The sequence below is a fragment of the Carassius carassius genome, chromosome 31 (genome assembly GCF_963082965.1).
Source record: "Carassius carassius chromosome 31, fCarCar2.1, whole genome shotgun sequence".
In the NCBI taxonomy this organism is placed as follows: domain Eukaryota; kingdom Metazoa; phylum Chordata; class Actinopteri; order Cypriniformes; family Cyprinidae; genus Carassius; species Carassius carassius.
The window spans coordinates 2,202,295-2,224,140 of NC_081785.1; the positions used below are offsets into that span (position 1 = coordinate 2,202,295).

Consider the following 21,846-nt stretch of genomic DNA (forward strand, 5'->3'; position numbering starts at 1 on the left):
GATAAATTAGATTTAACCTCAGCTTAATCTTATTTTAATGATCACTTTAAAAGCAATGATGGAAAGTGATTTTCACAGATTTGTTTTAATATAACGTGCATTAAAGTGATGACTGCCTAATTATCAAATCAGTATAAAGGGTGGGGTAAAACTAATCCATCAGCTCTGTACCTTTAGCCTGCGTAGGACGGAGGACACTCGTCTCTGCAGGTTGTCCCAGCGCTGGTTGGCATTATGGGTCATTTCTCTCAGACTACAGGCCGCGTCGGTGCGATTCTCACGTGCCAGACGCTGATACTGTTTATTGATCAGCTCCAGCTGCGTCAGACTTTCATGCACCTGCCGCTGGAACGTCTAACAAAAAACACAGAGCATTAATATAAATCACATTAATATGCTCATCAATAGTATATCCATTCAATCTGGATGATCTCACCTCAAATTTCTTGAGCTCCTCTTTGGCAACAGTGTAAAGGACACCTGAAGAGTTTGGCAGTGCGGCTGTCTTCTCCGACAACATGAGCCACTCCTCGAAGTGAGAGAAATCATCCAGAAACTTCTGCCAGAGACGCCACGTCTCCTCAATCCTTTCAAAGGAGCAAAGTTTAGGTTTAGATTTGCCATTTAGCACATCTATAGTTAACAAAACTTAGAACTAAAACTATTAAAACTAGTTTTCATTAACAGAAATAAAGCTGCAATAAAGCTTAAACAGATAAAATAACATGTAAAATATAATAAAAAATATATAAAAAAAAAAAATTAGCAAAATTTAGGTTTAATTAACAAGCACATGCACATCGCAAAGGTATATTTAGCATTGTTATAATTAACGTAAACTAAAACTTTAACAAATTAAATATCATTTTCATTAATTGCAATAAAGCTGCAATAAAATAAAATAAAATAAAATATGTGGCTTTGGTATCTTACTAAAAATAAAAATAAAAGTTTAAAAAAAAGTCAAGTAGTAAAATTACTCAAATGAAAACTGAAATTAAAATGGGTCAAAGCTAAATATAAATAAAAAAATGAAAAGAGCACAAACTAGAACTAAAATGTTAATAAAAATGATAAATAATAACACCAACTTTCAGAAAGATATATTTCCATACTAAATTGAAATATGTATTCAGTGTACAGTATGCACATTTTAAGCATGAGTAGATAAAATCACTTGCCAAAATGTGCAGCATACAAGACAACAAACTGTATCCCACAATGCAATGCACTCAACTTGACCTTCCAGTTTAAAAGTGAAAATCAGACTAGTTTTCAGATTAACTATATTACATGATACACATTTTACACCAAAAAAGCACAGTAACTGGTTACTGAACTCAGGATAAAACAGGTATTATATCCCGGGTCATACTTGAGTCTCCTCTCCATGGACATGGCACAGATGCTCCTCCAGCGGCGGTCCAGGCTGCGTGTGGCCTGCTGGATGGAGTCACACTCGGCGTCTGTAGCACACGCGTCACAGTCGTGCAGCAACACCTCACACAGGTTCAGCACTGACGCCACACCTGTGCTGTGCTTCTCGACGTCTCTCTGCAGCTCCTGAACCAAGGGCATAAATAATGCTTCATCGGAATGAAACAAAATGCTTTCAGAATGCAGTGTGTGTGTACAGTATGTCCCTGCTGTAGATCTAGTTTCCTCTGGATCTCCTGGTTGTGTGTGTGTGTGTGTGTGTGTGTGTATACCTGCTGTAGATCTAGTTTCCTCTGGATCTCCTGGTGGTCACAGGTGTCGTACACGATGGGACGGGACAGTTCGGTCTCGATGTGGCCGAGCCAAGAGCGCAGGCTATTCATGTTCTTATCCAGCTGCTGAACGGCCACTAAAGTCTCCCGCAGCTTCTTCACCCTGAACAAACACAGACATCAACATCTTTTTCACAACTTCAGACACACTGTCTACATCTATATACAGTATAACATTTAATGTAAGTTAGTTAACTAAAACCTTTCCCTACTTCATAAATGTCCTGTTTTTATAATAAAACAATTCATATGAAGACCTCTAACACTAGCGTGCTCTAATTAATTCAATAAAATAACAGTTTTATACTAAAATCTTTTCATATTTACATTTAAATTTACATTTATTCATTAAGCACACGCTTTTATCCAAAGTGACTTACAAATGAGGACAATGGAAGCCATCAAAAACAACAAAAGAGCAATGATATATAAGTGCTATAACAAGTCTCAGTTAGCTTAAACACAGTACACGTAGCAAGGGCTTTTAAATAATATAATAAATAGAAAGAAAACAGATAGAATAGAAAAAGAATTAGAGCACGCTAGTGTTAGAGGTCTTCATATAAATAGGGAGAAGTAATGCAATCACAACACACAACACAAGCACTTTTGAGCAAATATTCTGTAAATTAGTTCAGATAATGCCAAGCACACTGCGGTGTGTGTTCCAGTACCTGGCCCCAATGAGGTCGAGCAGGTGCTGCCAGCGTTCATTGACTTTCCCGAGTTTGTGTTGGATGTCAGAGGCTTTGCTCTCATGACTGGCCCGAGCTAAACGTTCACCCAGCTGCTGGAGCTCCTGTTTATTCTCCTGAACCACCGCCACCTCTTCCTGATAGTCCTGAGACACAGCAACAAGAGACTAAAACTCAGTTCAACTCTAGATAAAAGTTGCTTTCAGACACCTCTTATGAAAATGGGGTAACCATGGAAACCACGGTTTCCGCCAAATTACCATTTGAGCTACAGTCGTTGTTAATACTATATTAAGACACTAACAGCTTGGTATTAGGCAACACTGTCTTAAAAATAACTATAAAATAGAATAATGTTAAATAAAATTAAATATTATTATATGTTTTTTTTAATTATATATATATATATATATATACATATATATATATATATATATATATATATATATATATATATATATATATATATATATATATATATATATATATATATATATATATAATCATGCATTATATATCGCATTAAAATATATATATAAAATACATAAATTTAAAAAATCAATATCTAAAATAAATTTGATGTTATATTGCATATGAAATTGTATATTTTATTATAAGTAATTGAAAATATATATAAAATACTATTCCACATATTATAATTCTATAATTGAATACTATAGAGAGTACATAGATTGATATAGTATTAAATTACAGTAATAAATTACAAAACATGAAATACAAACAAAATATATGTAACTGAAAAAGAGTACGATTTGATGGTTACCTTTCGTAGTTTCTCGATCATCTCTTCGATGCTGATGTCTCCATTCTGGGATACTTTGCTTTCCATCTGTGTCAGCCATTCACACAGCTCCTTATATTTATCATTGAAGACGGCCCATTCATTCAGCTTCTCACTCACCTGCTGCCTGCGCAGACACAGCTGCAAAGACAAACACACACAAACATACGCCTTCACTTATTTCAAATACGGTTGAGCATTTAAGCGAAATCTAAGTAGATTCAATTAAATATTTAGCCACAACATCTCTCTGTATCTTTACAATGTGCAAAGTGAAAAAGTATATAAACAAACATGCCCAGAAAAACAGAAATCAGACCATAAGGGCAAAGCAGTATGCTTACCAGAGCGTCATTTACAATACAGCACAAGTGAAGAGTTTCTGTCAGACTGCACCTATAGTTAAATCTTTCTACTGAAATATCAAATGTACTCTCACATCCTGTGGTGTCTCAGCTCACGCACCGGATGCCACAGAAGACAGAGGGTGCATGAAACATCTTCCTCGCTTTGCATTCAAGTTTCACGTTGAGCTAAAAACTGGTGCTTTGTATTACTCTACTAGCAACTAGATTGCACAGCAAAACAGTTTTTGAAGACTGTTTGTGGTTGTGTTTTAAAACCCAATGAGCTTCCTATGGAGCCCAGATAGCACTTGTGTGAATGTGCCTATGATATCTTGAAAGGTTTGAAAGAGTTTGCACTGACAATGCAGACATATGTAGTAAAACAGCGACACCTAATGGCCAGATGTGTACCTGGTGACAGATCTCCTCCCACTGGCGGTGCAGGAGCTCAATGCGTTCCTGCAGCACGCGCAGATCTTCAGGACTGATGTAACTGGACAGAGACTCTCTCAACGCCGTCAGATGGGTCAAATCCTCCTTCCAGCCGTCAAACATGCTCTCCAGATCCTGCAGGAAATGGGTGTTCATTATTTCTTATCATTTCATTGTTATTCAGTTATTGTGCATACCTTGCAGCGCATCTGTTCAGACTGCAGCTCCTCGTGGCGATCTGGGAGCGGATGGGAAAGCTGGCGTTTGAAAGCTCTCAGTTTCTCCAGAGATCCTCCGATACCTTTTTCACATCTCTCCCAATCCTACATGCAGTTTGAAACCGTCAGTCAAGATCAAAGTGGTTTTTGAGACCAACACATTTCAAACAATTACAGTATCATGCATCGCTCTATCATCGTAGTGATGCAGACAAACTCATGCAGACTTTAGTTTGAGAGCAAAATAAAAAAATGGTATGATGTGGAACTACTGTCAAGCAATTTCTGACCGAATCAGGGACACACACACAAACTTGAAAAATACAATTATCTTTACAATAATCTAAAACACCCTTTTTTAACTAATAATAGTGATATAAAGTAGTCAGTGTCATTTTAGTATTGACTCGAGATACTATTCATTTTTTTTATATATATATATTAAGTTTTTATTTTTATATATTTTCAGATTTTATTTGAATTTTCATTTTCATTTTTAGTAAATTTTAATCATGTTTTGCCATTTTTATTATTATTATTTTAAAAAATATGTCAGTATAGTTTATATTATTTTCACTCCAGTTTTATACTAAACTATGAATAAATCAAAGGTTTTTGTATATAATTTTATTTCAGGTTAATTTATGCTTTCAGTTTTAGTTAACTATAATTACCCTGATAGTAGTATTTAACTGTTATTTTAATATTATTATTAACTTATATTCATATTTAATATTTATATGTGCATTTTTGTTTATAATATCATTTTTGGTATTGATATTTATATCATTATTATAATTAATTAAACATATACTGAATATGTAAACACAAAAAAACATTTGTTGCAAGAACTTCTAAGAACACTATTTTATAAACAGGGTTCCAATACCCTTTGTCAAATAAATTAAATACCAAGGATTTTTTTACTACAGAAAATATTTTTTTCAAGATTTAATTAATTTCCATGACTTTTCCAGACTTTGAAATTACAATGAAAAATATTAAAAAATTAACTGAAATTAATTAATTATTAATATTTATTAATTAAAGTAAAATAATTAAAAGAGACGCCTGGTTTTTCATGCTCATGGGATGGATGACTACATTTTTGGAAGATTTTATTTAATTTTTATTTATTTTTTTTTAGATTGAAAGAAAAGAATCACTAAAATGATTCCAGACATGTAGCAATAAGGGCCGCAAATGAAGCAAACAGGTGCCGCTGTGAAATGGAGAACTCAACCTTGAGCAGGACGGCCAGCTCTTTCTTGTGTTCCTCCAGGTGGATGTTGGCATGTCTCCAGCGCTCCTGTATGTCGAGCAGCTCCTCTTGTAGAGCGGCTTCGGCTTGTGTGTCAGCAGACAGAAGCAGCTGTCTCCCTGCCTCCACCGTCAGGATGTAACTGCCCTGCTGTCTCAGCAGAACCTTCTCCCTCAGCTGCAGGATCAACCGAGAGTCAGCAGGGGGCGCTAACAGCCAGCACAGAAGCCTATTTACGTCAAAGGATACTTACTTGAACTACATCCAGCATGGCTCGTGCTTGTTGCAGTGGCACAGGTGCACCCGCCTGCAGGGTTTCGGCCTGATGGGACGCTTCCACCAACCACTTCCTCAGCTTCTCCACCATCTTCCTGTAGCGCTGCCACTGCCGCAGGAGACTGTCTATGATGCCCCTGCGCTGCTGTGCCCGTCTCACCACCCCATGCCACTGGTTACTGAGCAGAGCCAGCTTCAGCTTGAACTCATCTCTGGAGACACGGGTCAGTTTCAATATGAGCATTCAGTCTGTTCAGGTATTTTGAATGCTAGTATCCTGCACATGCATATATCTGATGATGTCACTCACCTGTCGTCCACCTGTCCCTGCTCCAGCATGTGTTGTCCATCGCTGATGATAGAGTGAAGGATCTGCTGTCTGCTGAACATCTCTGCCTGAAACAGCTGTAACATTGCTCATTTATTAGCATCTAGGCAAGGTTTGCAACTCCTAATTTGCCTTTGTACGTCTCACCTCATGAGCTCTCTGCTGCTCCATCAGGCTCTGGAAGTTTCCGGAAATCTCCACGGTCAGTTTCTCCTCCGTCTGCACCAGGAACTCCATCCACGCCTCACACTTCTCCAGAAAGGTCTGCTGCTGTAGTAGAAGGGCCTGAAGTTTGCTGAGAAGAGAATTTAGACATCCTTTAGGAGGTAAACACACTTGACACTATATACTGTAGTACTATATATTTCCATGAAGCTCTTTACAAAGAGCCATGCAGAGTATTTAAGAGTACTATCATCCTTGTTCATGTTGAGTTGGAGCAAACCTGAATCTCTCAGTGGTCTGAGCTGAGGAGGTGGACCAGCTTCTGTTGAGGTTCTGCAGGCGTTTCATCTCCGAGTCGTTGAGAGGGAGTCTGTAACCCAGTTCATTCAGCCGCTCCAGATCAGGAGCCATACTGCTGAACTTCAGCATTTGCTTCTGCACAGAAAAACACTGTTAAAAAGAATATTGGTAGTCAATTTATATACTGATCAGGTCATTTTAAATTACACAGTATATGTTAACGTTTTTTAGATTGTGTTATTCTGAGTGTATCTGAAGTACATAATGATAAAAATTAAATTAAAAAAATGAATTAAAAAAATAGATAAAGTGAATCAAATGAAAGCTGCCTTTATTGTTTCCTATACAATGTATGTATATGTAAAACAACTCTGTACAAAGATAATAACATAATAAATAAGATACAATTAACATTATGTGTCCAATATATTTGACATACAGTGTACATATTGGCCACCCTGATCCTGGGTTATTCTAGTATTATTTATATACTACTATAGTATTTATTAATATTTTGAAAGTAGCTTTGGTGTTTAGATTTCCAAATGTTAATTTTAGTTTAAGTTTTAGTAATTTTGTTATGTGAGTTAATGATTTTTATTTAACAGATTTTTTTTTCAGATTTATTTCAAGGTTATTTTGGTATTATTTATATACTACTGTAGTGTTTATTAATATTTTGAATTAACTTAGATTTTTTTTTATTTTAGTACATTTTCAGTGATTTTGTTATGCGAGCTAATGATTTTTATTTAACTGGTTTTTTTTATTTACTTCAGATTCATTTCAAGGTTATTTTGGTATTATTTATATTATACTACTGTAGTATTTATTAATATTTTGAATTATCTTTCATTTTTATATTTTTAGATTGACATTTTTTAGTAATTTTGTTATGTGCTTTACTGATTTTAATGTATTTTTTTATCTCAGTTTTAGTTTTAGTCATTTTAATATTTCAGCTCAAAATTATTATAGTTATTAGCTAGTTACCAAGGCAACATTAACTTTTTTTTCATATAATATTTATATTTTATTTTATTTCAGATTTAATTCAATTAACGAAAAAAAAAAAGAATTCGTTTTAATAAACAAGAACAACACTGATCTGGTTTTCCCAGGCATCCCAGCATCATTTATCCATTCATTCTTGTATACCTTGAGTTCCTCCATGTGGTCCTGGATCAGTGACTGGTCAGAGGAACCGTTGGGATCCTGACCTTTCAGAACCTCCTCAGCTTCCACGATCCAGCGGGACAGAGAGTCCAACTGCTCATTAAATGTCTCATAGTCCTGAACTCCAGCCTGGTGAGAAAGACCCCTTAGTACCAAACACTCAAACACTCTCACAGGGCACAGAATGCTCTTCTTCACTCACCTGCAGCGCCACCTGCTGTCGGCTCAGGCTCTGCTCTACAGCACTGAGGCGTTGGGTGAGACACAGGTGGTCAGACTGGATGGAGGCCGCAGCTGAGGTGTCCACCTGCTGTTTGAGCTGCTCTCCCAGCTCCAGTAAAACCAGCAGAGATGCCTGGACGGGAGCCTGAGAGCGCAGCAGCTCCTGAAGAGACATGGGATGAGAGGAAATGAATCTACATTCCTAATTTGGCTGATTATGAATTCAAAAAAAGCTACACAAGAAGTTGCTGCTGAGAATTTATGATTATTGCATTAGTGAACACTTAGGATCCACGAACTATTTAAAAACTATTCACAAACCCGATTTTCTGTATTCTACAGGATCTACAGCGATAGATATAATGCCTTATACTACACATTATAATTAATTATATTGTTTTATATCCACAGCTAATCTAAAATCTAGTTTAAACATATACAATTCATTAAATATTATTTTAAATGAATTAAATGCATTTACAACTCGGATTGAGATGAACATGATTCTGCATTCTCAATAAGGGTTAATATGAAATATAAAAATGCAGAGAAGTTCAGAATTGATGATTAGTGTATTAGTAGAAAAGTCAAACACTTATTTATGAGAGCATATTATACAATTGATTTTAAGGCATTACATCAAGAAAAAAAAGTAAATTAAAATGAATTTAAAGAATAACTATAAATGATTATAATACATTAAATACAATTTAATGTGCATACTTCTGACTAACCAAATAATATATCTGATAACAGGAGTAATTGATAACTGATAAGACTGCAAATATTGTCAAGTTCACTAGTGAAAATAACATTTTGCTGCTACAGTGCACAATAATAATTGTTATGAAAGTGAACAAAAAACACGGAAACCACAATACAATGAGGTCTTATTAGAACTAACTAACAAGAGACAATATACTCATTTTGCAGCATTTATTAATGTTTGTTAAAGTTAATGTTCAGGTTCATGTTAACAGATACAACTTTTGATCTTAAAAATGTAGCAGTAGATGTTAAGACTTAACTAAGATTCATAAACGCTGTAGAAGTATCGTTCATTCTTAGTTTAACTAATTTTAACATGAAATCTTAAGGTAAAGTTTTCCCACATAATCACACACACACACACACACAGTTGCACTCACAGCACAGTCTTGGATCCAGGTGGACACTTCCTCCTCTGTGATGTCTTTGTGGCCAGCTGTCTTCAGCATCTGGTTTGCTCTCTCCTCTAGTGTCTGGATGCTGGAGTCGCTCTGTCCATGAAGATCTTTATAGCTCTGCCACAGCTGCAGGAGAGCCTTACTGCTCTTCAGACGCTCCACGATCTCCTCCTGCAGACTGGTCCACCTGAAGACCACAAAACACACACACTTCCATTCCATTAACCTCACTCACAAAACCATTTGACTTAACAAACTAAAACGCTTTGGATTATAGATCTAAGTTTTTTAGCTAACACATTTTTCACTGAAGTCCTAGACTTAAGTTAGAACTGTATCCAATTACATAGAAACATTTACAAAAAAGTACTGCGACAGTATCATTGTACGCTATGCACACACACACATATAAATAATTGACAGACAATGAAAACTGCACCTGGCGTTAATGTCTTTCAGTGTGTTATTGAGTGTGTCAGACACAGACGGGTGACACTCCTCCAGAAGCTGATGTGTAACTGATCCAAATTTTCTCAGACTGCTTTCTTGCTTCTCCAGGTCCTCCTGCAGGTTCTACAGATGTCCGAAGAAAGAACATGAGTTATTTTGTCCACTTCCGGTCCACATTTTACAGAAGCACTTGCACTTGCTTTACCTGCAGACTCTCCACCTGTAGCCGTGAAGCCTCCAGAGATCCTGTGAGCAGACGATAGCGGGACACAGAGTAGCGTCCCTCCGTCAGGTAGACGTTGATCTCTTCACACACTTGTTTGTATTGACTCCACTTGTCCTGGACAGACTTCAGACTGATCTTGAGTTGTCCGATCTGAGACACAGCAATTCAAACACAATTGAGCCCACGAACAAACACTACAACTATATATAAATTCTTACTTCTAGAATACTCAGTATGCTCTAATTAAAACAGTACGTACCAGGTGGTCCAGATTGGCCCATGTGTTATTCAAGGCTTGTAGAGACTCCATGACAACAGCACAGGCCTCGTCGGTCTTATTCTGGACGAGAGCACAAGCCTGTTCCTCCACTCTCTCCAGCTCCCTCTCCTTCTCCTTCACCATCTCCTCAATCTCCTGAAGTGACATGTGAGATAAAGGGGAATCTGTATTCCAGTCGTAGAGGTGATGTTGAATAAAATAAGACCGTCTTTGGTCAAACCTGGCAGTCTTTGAGTGCATTCTGCACAGAGGATAAGTTCTCAATCCTCTGTTTTCTCTTGAGTCTGTCCTCCTGAGCGTTCAGCCATCCCTGAAGAGTCTGAACTTTACCCTCATATTCAACCCAGGATTCTGACAAGCCTTCCAGAAACTGTACCTGAAACAACAAAAGTAACATTTAACAACACATTTGTGACCCTGGACCACAAAAACAGTCTTAAGTTACTTAAACCCGAACCAGTCACCCCCCATTTTCGACATGGAGACAGAAATGACATACCCAAAATAAAAAGGTTTCTGCTCATGATTCTTTCTGACTAGATACATAATCATAATACTGATACAGATACATAATACTGTTCAAGAATCAGAATTACTCAGACTGTTATGATAATAGAGGTATATAAACTCAAACATAAACACAAAAATAAAAATATTAAAAACATATTTTTTAAATGTATTAAAAAAATTGTTGATGTATGATATGAGTTTAGAAACACAATGTAGCTAAAGCCACAAGTCTACCAATGCTTCATTTGAAATTAGTAAAACTGTGAATTTTATGAAATATTTTCTAAGGCCATGTCATGTGTGTTTTTAGAGAAGGCTAATCAGATTGATTTATGGCCTTTGTCATAAATACATTGTAGCAGTCAAAATTCTAGATTTTTATCTTATGCCAAAAATCATTAGGATATCAAGTAAAGATCATGTTCCATGAAGATATTTTGTAAATTTCCTACAATAAATATATCAAAACTTAATTAATGATCAGTGATCACAGATGCATTGCTAAGAACTTTATCTGGACAACTTTAAAGGTAATTTTTTAGCAACCTCAGATTCCAGATTTTAAATAGTTGCATTTTGGCCAAATATTGTCATATTCTAATATCAATTGAAACATGATATATAAATCTCAATTTCAAAAAATTTACACTTATGGCTGGTTTTGTGGTCTAGGGTAAAGTTTATGCAATTTTATGACACTATTTAACAATCATGTACCAAAGACTAACACTAATTAAAAATCTGTATGTAATCACAATTTACAGTAGTATGCAAATATTACAATGACATCATTTCTGACATATGCAAATAAAAGTACCACTCTATAAGAGTGGTTCTCAACAAGGGGGCCCTTATTAAGCTTCCGTGGGGCTGCAGGATGACTGAAATAATGGATAAAAATGACAAAAGTAGAACAGAAAATAGTCGTAATTGTTTTTTTTGGCACACAAAAAGCATTCACGTCGCTTCAGAACTATACATTTGAAATAGCACAGAAGTGTTAGGGGACTGGAACAACATAAGGGTGAGTATTAATGACAGAATTAAAATTTTAATTAAATCGTAAATAAAACACACAAAAAAACCCAGCTTGGAATGAAATGATCTCCCAGAAGTCTGGATAGAGTTTGAAGAGTGTGAAGTCTGCAGCTGAAGTCTCACCCTCTCTGTGATACGTGTCTGCAGTATCTGCCAGCGACAGTTCATGGCACCAAGTTTCTCTGCGAAATCTGTTTTATCGCTGCGTTTGCTCTCCACGTCTGCACCACTGATCTGGAGCACTGACTGATTCACAAAGTCCACAGTCAGCTGTTTGCAGTTCACATCCACTCTGAAGCCCTGCAGAAAGTGAATGACAACCACATGAAGAAAACAGTTCTCCATTATACACAGAAAAATACACAGTTGTTCTTGTGTACACTTCTGAAGATAAAATCAAATCCAACCAAATATGATAGACCTTTTGTAGACTCTAATTGGTGTAAAACAGGTGAATGAAGTCACCTTGTATCGCTGCAGGTACTCCTGGATGACCTTTGACCCGACAGCCCCTTTGAGATTCTCCTCGTCCTCTACTATCACTCTCTCCATCAATGAAATCCAGTTCACAAGCTCAGCGATAGCATGACGGGATGCTAGCTTATCCATCTGAGACTAAAACAAAAAAAGAAATTAATTATATTCAGAAGACGAAGGAACTAAGAACCCCAGATATTAAACTAATCCTATTTGTTGGAGCAGAAAGGCCTGTTTTTAATTGAGCAGAAGTGCTGGTCAGTACCTGGTGGAGTTTTTCTTGAACTACTGGAATGTGGGCGAGCAGTTCTGACCACTGAGAGTCCAGACGGGCGAGTTCAGAGCGCAGGGACGTGGTGTCCATCTTCTTGAGTCTGAGCAGCTGGTTTCCCTCGTTCAGCACTGAGGCCTTCAGACTGGAGCGGCTCTCCACCTCCTTACTGAACTCCTGCACAGAAGAAAAGACAGCACGTGAAAAAACCTGTCTCTTGTGGTTTCTGGAATTACTTCTTTATAGACATGCAAAAATATAAATAATTATGCAAATAATAATTGGTTAATTATCCATAATTGTTCATTAAATCTTCTTTCGAAAATATTTTCGTTGACAAAAAGATCCAACTGTGAATATCAATTATTTTATAATAACTATATATTATAAAAAATGTAATAAAATACAATAGAAAAATTAATAAATAAAATAAATATGGTCCGAGACACTGGGATAGTAAAATAAAATAAAATTATTTTGTAATAAAAATATTTTGTTCACTAGCAAAGCTTGGACCAGTATGGTCTTTCTGGTGAAACTGGTTGACCAAATGCATCAACATCCCAAACACCCCATTCCTGTGATTTCTTAACATTGCAGCAGTCTAACTAACCAGAAAAGCTGATAACTGGTCTTTAACCATCTCCAGTTCCTGAGGACCAGCAACAAACTGTGTGTTCCAGAATTCCAAGCGTTCCAGAGCTTCCTGTAGCCAGCGACTCAGTTCAACTGACTCACGCTTATACCTATGACAAACAACATGCACATTTAATATAAAATATAATAATTAAACAACAGACATGAAACTCAGTTGAAAAAATCCCCTGACCTTGTCGAGTGCTTCAGGATGGATTCCAGGATCTGTAGCTCTTTGTCGATCTTGGTGGAGTTGTTGAGCCAGTGCTCGCCCAACAGAGTGAGCTTGTTCTCCAGACTGGAGCAGCTCACATATGACAGAAGACGCTTCCCTTCCTCCAGCACCTGATGCAGCTTGTGTTGGTGCTCTGTCAGACTGGCTTTAAGAGCCTGATATTGTGACGATAATGGAAGGTCAAGTTGGGAAAGTCGATCATATACAGTTAGACTGGTATTATTAGATTATGTATCATAATAACAGTTCAAACCCATATTGATCTGTAGACTAACTCTAGACTAACAAGGCATGATGGCTGAAGATTGATGATTTCTCTTGTACCTGATAGAGCTCTATTCTTTCATTCAGTCTCTCCTCCGTCTCCTCCAGCAGTCCGATGCTCGGCAGACTTCCCTCCACAGCCTCCAGCAATCGGTACAAGTCCTGATAGTCTGAACCTAGACGACTCCACATCTGATAAAGGCACAAAAACATACGTGAGTATGTATGAAACAGTTTCATACTTGGAAATATTACAACTATTTAATAGTTTAGGGTCGGTAGGATTTTTTAATTGATTTGAAAGTCTCTTACGCTCACCAAGGCTGCATTTGTTTGATCAAAAATGGAGTAAAAAACTGTAATATTATGAAATATTATTAACATTTAAAAATATGTATGTTTTATTTGAATATGTTGTAAAATTAAATATTTATTACCGTATTTTTCGGACTATAAGTCGCACCTGAGTATAAGTCGCATCAGTCCAAAAATATGTCATGATGAGGAAAAAAACATATATAAGTCGCACTGGACTATAAGTCGCATTAATTTAGAACCAAGAACCAAGAGAAAACATTACCTTCTACAGCCGCGAGAGGGCGCTCTCGGTAAAGTTTTCTCTTGGTTCATTTCTCTCGGTTCATGTCAAATTAATTTTGATAAATAAGTCGCACCTGACTATAAGTAGCAAGACCAGCCAAACTATGAAAAAAAGTGTGACTTATAGTCCGGAAAATACGGTATTCATTATAACATTTGTTATTTTTAATGCTGGAAACATTTTATTTTTCCATATTAATATTAATAATTGTTATTAATAATAATATTTTATTTTGTTTATTTTTGTGAAAACCGTGCTAAAAAAAAAATTCTGGATTTTTTGATGAATGGAAAGCTCCAATTCATTGGAAATAGAAACCTTTACTGTCGCTTTTAACTTCCTCCAAAGTCCAGACTTTTGAACAATAGTGTACAGTATATATCCATAATACTCCATAAAAATCTTGTTACCTCTGAGACGCACTCCAGCTCAACTCCTCTTTTGTGCGCTTGCTTAAGCACATCCTGAGCCCGGGCTAGTGTCTCCTCCAGAGTCTGCCGCTCATGTGGCAAAACAAAGGCACTGATTTTTTTGTAGAACGTCTCGGTGAGGACCATGTGCCACTCCAAACCTTGGAAAAATTCCTGGAAAATAACCATTTGGGGACACATGAGCCTATGAGGGCCGTGCACAGCCTTCTTAATAAACACAAGACGTATTTGGGAGTTTGGTGTACCTTGTGTTTGTCTAGAAGGCTGTGGATGTCCTCTACTGAGCTGGCGATCATCTTCTGGTCAGCGTTCATCTTATCCTGGGCCGTGTCCACCAGATCAATTAGATCCTGGAGAACTCGTTCATACTGATTCTTCAGTGCCATGGTCTGGTTCAGTCCGCTCCGTCGAGAGCCCACCGTCATCACCAGCTCCTCATAAGCATCCTATCCAGAAAGACTCAGGTATTTCACTTCTACACTGCTATAACTTGGGACTACTTTCTGATTTTATCTTAACTGATAACACAAAAGTGTTTGACAGATTTGTTTATTTAGTGTATGATGATGCCACTGGTTGTTACCTGTAGCTTCAGCAGCTCATTGGTGGAGAACTGGTCCAGCTTTAGCTCCGCCCCTCTGGCTTTCAGCTCTGTTATTCTGTGCTCAGAGTCTTTCAGCATCTCCTCAGCCTCTGCGATAGTCTGTCAGAACAAAAGTGAGCTCACTGTGATATGAATGGATGAACTGTAAACAGTTTTATTGTTAACTTAAACTAAACATAAAACTATAAATTATAAAATAAATAAAGCTAACATAATATATTTGACCCTGGACCACGTCGCTGGGGTATATTTTTTAGCAATAGCCAAAAAACATTGTATTGTTTTTATGCCAAAAATCATTAATATATTAAAGATTGGTAAAGATCATTTTCCAGAAGATATTTTGTAAATTTCCTACCGTAAATATATCAAAACCTCAATAGTTATATCTCAAATATTGTCTGATCCTAACAAATTCCATACATTAATGGAGAGCTTACTTATTCATCTTTCAGATTATGTATAAATCTCAATTTCGAAAAATGTATACACTTAAGAATGGTTTTGTGATCCAGGGTCACATATAAGATGAAGTATTAAAATGACAGAAACAAATAAAAAATAAATTAAAGTGTAATATAAATATTCAAAAAACTAAAACAAATAAAAATGACAAAGTGCATAAAAACGTACAATTAAAATGAAAACTTTAAATATTTAAAAAGAATAATATATTAACAAAACAAACACCTGCATACTACTGCAATCATTGTTAATAAATATGACAACATCTAATAATGAAATACAATTAGTAATCGTTAATTATCCAGTGCATTATTTAATCAAATATGAAGTATTCTTTCTTACTTCAATCTGTTTAGTTGTTGTGTGGTCAAGCACTCCTGCCACTTTCTGGATAATCTGGAACTTGCTTTCACTAAGCGCTCTAAAGAGATGCTGCAGCTCCGTCTGAAAAGAAACAGGAACTGAGATGAATTTGTAGGGTTGCATTAATGTACAGAACTGAACGTTGCTCATCAATCCTGATTCCCACCTGGAAAGCTGTGAGCTCCCGCATCCTGCTCCTCATGGTGTCACAGCGGCGGTCCAGTGCCGAGTCCAGAGCTCCCAGACGACGAGTCAGACAGTCGAGGGTGTCCTTCATCAGCTTCTGCTCTTCTTCAGATAGTCCCACAGAGCCGACTATCAGCCCCTCGCTGCGGCTGACCTGCCTCGTCACCTCCGTCACTTCTTTACCCAATGTCTGTGAAGCAAGGAAGCATTTGAACATTTTAACTTACGATTTCTATATACAGTACATTTATGCATTATCAGATGCTTTTATCTAATAGAGAAGCATAAGCAATTCATCACAGTGCCAACAACATTTTAAGTACACAATGCCACCTTGTGAAGTAACTCTTATAGAAATAGCCATATAGAAATATTAAGCATTTAACAAAATTACTAAAACTTAAACTAAAATTAAAATGAAAACTATAATAAATAACTATAATGAAATATAAAAACAAAAGCTAATGCAAAATATTCATAAATGCAGTAATAGTATATAAATAATACTTGACAACACTAACTATTAGGAATGCTCAAGTACTTACGCATTTATATAAACAGATGGGAAACAGTGGTACATTTAATAACATATTAGACATTTTCAAAAAATACTAGAAATTATACTAAAAGGGGTCTCTAATTAAATTAGTAATATGATAACTAAGAATTTTAAGAATTTAAAATATATTTTAAAAAGAAATAATCAATTTCATGCAATTTTAATATTCCATGTAATTTTCTGTCCAGAAGAAATATATGTAAGGACAAATACCGTATTTTTCGGACTATAAGTTGCATCAGTCCAAAAATATGTCATGATGAGGAAAAAAAAACATATATGAGTTGCACTGGACTATAAGTCGCATTTATTTAGACCCAAGAACCAAGAGAAAACATTACCGTCTACAGCCATGAGAGGGCGCTCTATGTTTATTAGGGGTATGTTTTCTCTTGGTTCATTTCTCTCGGTTCATGTCAAATTAATTTTGATAAGTCGCACCTGACTATAAGTCGCAGGACCAGCCAAACTATGAAAAAAAGTGCGACTTACAGTCCGGAAAATCCGGTATATATTTAAAAAAATCATATAAAGACACATTGCTAAGTTGTTTTTCTATTTATATGTCAGATACCAACTGGTTCTAAAGTATTATATACTTAAGTGTACAAATGTCTGTAACATGAAAAAAATAAAAACATCTATTGCGTGTTTGTGAATAGGTTTGGCTTTCTCCTGGAGGACAGCTAATGTCTGTCTCATAGGAATCTGTTACAGATAACAAAACAATCTGCCGCCCAATGTTCAGACCTCATGGTCAGAGAGCTGCGTCTCAGCGTTCTCCGTCAGAAGCACAGGGCCAGAAAACAGTGTGTTCTCCACACCATCCACCCACGAGGATGTGGCTGTGACTGCTGAATAAAGCTGCTGCTCCATCAGAATGACCTCTCGCTCTGTGGCCTGCAGAAACAATCAAACATAACCTAGTGTTAACCATGACACCAACGACAAACGCACGACAGAATGCTTAACTGTCAAATAAAGCAATAAACCTCTCAAGGCTGGGGTGTAAACATATCAAAAAGTCAGAAGTGTTTTATAATAATGTGGCTACCTGAGGAGCCATCTCCTTTGCTGTCTGACTGAATCCATTGTGCAGAGACATCAGGCTTGACTTGTCCTGGACGTGAGTCTCTCTCTTATAGACCGGAGCTGCAGTCTTCACACAAGCAGTTCTGGAGTAAAACTGTTTAAAGATGTACAACTTTTAAAAACACTCCACCAACAGAGGCCAACAGAGTTATGCAGCTCCAGTTATGCAACAATATTCCCTGAAGGCAGCCAGGCAGCAAAAAGAATAGTGTTAAAGTTTAAAGGAAAATAATAGCTGAAAACACAAATAGGGAAAGAAAGAGGGCGAGAGAGAGAGAGAGAGAGAGAGAGAGAGAGAGAGAGAGAGAGAGAGAGAGAGAGAGAGAGAGAGAGAGAGAGACTAATAGTAACATGCAACATACATAAAAAACAGATTTATGGGAGAAAAGATCTTGGTGATAAAATTGCTGAACTAAAATGTATGCATTTAAAACTAAAAAGAGTCTATATAAGCTATTTGTAATCCACCCTCACACATTTAAATTATGAGAACTATTGATGGGAGAAACTTTGAATCACTTGCTTCTGAAACGATTCACTGTTTCGAAGCGCTCAAAACTGCTGGTCAAAATGATGTGAATGCAGCTCAAATCAAACATGTATAAAAAAACCTATTACAACCAACTGAAAGAGTAATGTATTATATACAATTAACACATCATCAAATATGAAATGCCTGCATGTGTTTCTTTATTAATTTACACTTAATTAAAACTAATGATTGGAAAAGATCTCAAAGCTTCATGAAGTAGTGTTTTGAACATGCTTATTAGTAATGTGAAGAGTGAACTGTACCGGTTGTTTGCTGTCTTGCTCCAGCGTGTTCATTAGAAGCTGTAGTTTAGTGGCCATGTCTTTTCTCAGACTTTCCCATCTCTTTCTCCTCTGCTTCTTCACGACCTGAACGTCTCCCTTCAGCTCGACATCAGGCGAGAGGATCGCACTGCAGAACATTTGAAAGACAGAACTGTGAAGAGCGAGTCAGGGGTGTGCGATAATGGCAAAAAAAAAGATATTTTCTGGATTTTTGTTACTTTGGCAGGTTTAGGCCAGCTGACTCCCAAAGCTTTTGATATATTCTGTGCGGTGATTAGTTTGTAGGAGTAACAGAAATGAACTTTTCCAATAACTTTAACTTGATTTCTACCTTTTATGGGCATTTTTACCTTCATAAGGCCAATTTTGTGTAACCTAATTAAATTTATGCATCATCTTTGTGTTAGATTCTTAAATATTTCATCAATAAATTCAAATAGTAAGATACTATAGGGATGTTACTAATCAAGTGAAATCAGTTTCAACAATTGTTTTTTTTTTTTTCAATGCATGAAGTGGCATGTTCAATGTGCATTTACACAGACAGGACATGAATGCAGTTAACTTGCATGTTCAAAAGCATAAATAATGTTATAATATATATCGCAAACCCCTAAAATCAGAGATTTCAGTTTGAGGTAAAAATGATATTTGTGTGAGAACTGTTACCTGGCTCTGACGGGTGATGCCTGCTGGGTGAGGATTTCCTCTCCACGACTCGCTACAGATTTCAACAGCTTCTTCTGCTCTGCAAGTTGCTCTTCGAGCTCCTGAATTAATATTGTCATTCCATATTTAAACAGATGCTTTCTTATTGAATGCAACTCACAGTAGACTTACTACAGGTTCAGTCCCACTGGAGGACACAATGGTGATAGTTTTAGATCCATTATTTAGTTTTTAAAACCTCAAAACTACCTTCTCGTAAAATGTGATCTACCTTCTGCTTCTGTAGGGTGTCCTGGTGCTGTAGGCTGCGTGTGGAGCGGGCCTGGGCCAGCCAGTCCTGCATGTTTGGACTCTGGGAGAGACTGGAGTCTGATTCACTGGAGTCTGATGGCTCCTGGAGGGAATCCTGCTGGAGAGGGAAAATGCAAAATGCATTAGGATTCAAATTCTGGTTTTAAATTCCTTAAACACATTGCTGAAACCGAATCATGATCATGAAGCCAAATGATTATCCAATCGTGAATCAAATAATCAGTTATCATACTGCAATATTCTTATGAATAATAGCAGGAAAAGAGGAAGCCATGGAGGAGATTAACATATTCAGACCGAACTCATATAGTTTAGCATTTTTACATTTTTGTTTTATATATATATTTTATGGCTTTTATTTGTTGCTTAATTTGTATATATTTTATTAAAAATCTACTACATAAAATTATTATTATGTACCATGATAATACCATGTTTTTTGGGCGTATGCATAAGTTACTTATGACATATATCAAAGTATAATAGTGTGAACACCTAATACTTTTACCATACCATGTAGCACTTTGGTACATTTTAAGCTAATTTAATTTTTAAAGGTCCAAATGAACCTCTAGGATACAAAATCACAAACTTCTAATCTTCCGACCTTGAGATACAGAGTACAAGTGGCACCTGAATGTTGATCTGCTTGTCCTGCAGCATCCTCTGCAGCTCCATCAGGCTGCCTTTCAGCGAACGCAACTTCCAGGCCAGCTGCTCCGCGTCCTCCCTGTTCTCCGGCCGGCCTTCCAGCAGAAGATTCTCGCTGTGTCTGGAGAGCTCAGAGAGAGCCAGCACCTTCTCCTCGATCTCCAGCAGCATGTTCTGCAGGAGCAACAGAAGCGAGGCCAGCTCAAACATGGTTCTTCTGCTCTCATCCCAGGCTCTTACCGACACCTGCAGCACTGTACATTATCCGTAATCCCTCACGTGCCATGCTCCCAGTAAGCATGCATTCCTTAATATATCAGGAATGTATAAAAGTACTTGAAATTATACCCTAAAAAAATTTAAAGACTATGCAAATGCTTCTAATAAAAAAAGTGTTTCACAGTGGGACATCTGACAGTTTGTAACCTTCTCATGAAGTCAAAAGTAGCCCCGCCCCTTTGTCCACTAATGCTGCAGCCACCCTCATGAATATGTAATAGGAGGCAGAGCAGATTTCCAGTGAGCTCCAATCCTCTCTCAGGAATCCTCTAATACCCTTAAAGCCATTATAACTGTGAACAGTGATACGTTGAGACATTTACATAATCTGATTACAGCTCGTGCCACAGACGCTTAAGAATCAATCCATCTGAACGCTCACAGGCCTTCTAATACTGCTGTTTACGGTTCACAAAATTCCAGTGGAATTCAGCAAAAACTCAATCATTTAAAAACACAAAGCAGGCATACATTTTAGGAGTTAACACAAAATAATACATTACTTTTGTACTTCAATCTGTAAATAATGAATAAAGTTTAATGCTCTGCTGTAGGGGGCGCTCTAACCTGACAGTCTATGAGTTGCTCTTCCATGTCTGAGTCCTGAGAGCAGGAAGTGATGCTACCACGAGTGCTCTGCAGCCATTGGTCCAGCTGGTCTGCCTGGTTCAGGTAGCGCTGCAAAGCCTGAGCCTGTTGCTGCTTTTCCTCTCGTTCACTCTGTCGCTCCTACACACATCAGCATTTATACCGAAAAAATCAGAACACCATACCATTCTGAAGAAACAAATATATACAAAACAAGACGATTGAAATACTGATCATTACGTTAGTGAATATCCATCTTTCTGTTATTATGTTTTTTTTTCTTTCTTTCTTTTAAAGAAATGAATGCCTTCCAACAGCAAGGACACATTAAATTGATCAAAAGTGACAATAAAGACAGATATAATGTTACAAAAGATTTCCATTTCAAATAAATGATGTTCTTTTGAACTTTATATTCATCAAATAATCCTGAAAAAAAAATGTATTATGATTTCCACAAAAATATTAGGCAGCACAACAGTTTTCAATAAAAAAATATAAAAATATATATTTTTCAGCATATTAGAATGATTTCTGAAAGATCATGTGACACTAAAGACTGGAGCAATGATGCTGAAAATACAGCTGCGCATCACAGGAATAAATTAAAATGTACAATATATTCAGATAGAAAACGTTAATTACAATACTGTTTTTTCTATATTTTTGATAAAATGAATGCAGCC

At 36.7% G+C, this 21,846-nt stretch overlaps 1 protein-coding gene across 3 annotated transcripts in view; it reads right to left on the reverse strand.

Moving 5' to 3' along the window:
* Positions 1 to 21,846, reverse strand: part of LOC132111319 (nesprin-1-like) — a 117,974-nt gene that overhangs the window by 16,193 nt on the left and 79,935 nt on the right. For 2 of the 3 annotated variants that reach the window (XM_059518508.1, XM_059518509.1), the window contains exons 1-35: positions 19,325 to 19,431; positions 18,641 to 18,788; positions 17,808 to 17,939; positions 17,504 to 17,653; positions 16,175 to 16,384; positions 15,988 to 16,089; positions 15,160 to 15,279; positions 14,822 to 15,022; positions 14,556 to 14,729; positions 13,605 to 13,736; positions 13,239 to 13,435; positions 13,023 to 13,155; positions 12,404 to 12,586; positions 12,127 to 12,276; positions 11,785 to 11,961; positions 10,334 to 10,489; positions 10,093 to 10,248; positions 9,813 to 9,983; positions 9,597 to 9,730; positions 9,140 to 9,344; positions 7,972 to 8,154; positions 7,752 to 7,898; positions 6,574 to 6,728; positions 6,276 to 6,423; positions 6,111 to 6,205; positions 5,778 to 6,012; positions 5,507 to 5,701; positions 4,243 to 4,368; positions 4,025 to 4,180; positions 3,249 to 3,407; positions 2,444 to 2,610; positions 1,710 to 1,872; positions 1,376 to 1,563; positions 437 to 587; positions 172 to 354 (exon numbers count right to left, since the gene is read on the reverse strand). In XM_059518508.1, the coding sequence (XP_059374491.1) occupies positions 172 to 354; positions 437 to 587; positions 1,376 to 1,563; positions 1,710 to 1,872; positions 2,444 to 2,610; positions 3,249 to 3,407; positions 4,025 to 4,180; positions 4,243 to 4,368; positions 5,507 to 5,701; positions 5,778 to 6,012; positions 6,111 to 6,205; positions 6,276 to 6,423; positions 6,574 to 6,728; positions 7,752 to 7,898; positions 7,972 to 8,154; positions 9,140 to 9,344; positions 9,597 to 9,730; positions 9,813 to 9,983; positions 10,093 to 10,248; positions 10,334 to 10,489; positions 11,785 to 11,961; positions 12,127 to 12,276; positions 12,404 to 12,586; positions 13,023 to 13,155; positions 13,239 to 13,435; positions 13,605 to 13,736; positions 14,556 to 14,729; positions 14,822 to 15,022; positions 15,160 to 15,279; positions 15,988 to 16,089; positions 16,175 to 16,384; positions 17,504 to 17,653; positions 17,808 to 17,939; positions 18,641 to 18,697 (5,391 nt within the window). In that variant the 5' untranslated portion in view covers positions 18,698 to 18,788; positions 19,325 to 19,431. Of the gene's footprint in view, positions 1 to 171; positions 355 to 436; positions 588 to 1,375; positions 1,564 to 1,709; positions 1,873 to 2,443; positions 2,611 to 3,248; positions 3,408 to 4,024; positions 4,181 to 4,242; positions 4,369 to 5,506; positions 5,702 to 5,777; positions 6,013 to 6,110; positions 6,206 to 6,275; positions 6,424 to 6,573; positions 6,729 to 7,751; positions 7,899 to 7,971; positions 8,155 to 9,139; positions 9,345 to 9,596; positions 9,731 to 9,812; positions 9,984 to 10,092; positions 10,249 to 10,333; positions 10,490 to 11,784; positions 11,962 to 12,126; positions 12,277 to 12,403; positions 12,587 to 13,022; positions 13,156 to 13,238; positions 13,436 to 13,604; positions 13,737 to 14,555; positions 14,730 to 14,821; positions 15,023 to 15,159; positions 15,280 to 15,987; positions 16,090 to 16,174; positions 16,385 to 17,503; positions 17,654 to 17,807; positions 17,940 to 18,640; positions 18,789 to 19,324; positions 19,432 to 19,601; positions 19,737 to 20,275; positions 20,468 to 21,139; positions 21,302 to 21,846 lie in introns of those variants that run through there. The other variant, XM_059518510.1, reaches the window with a different exon arrangement.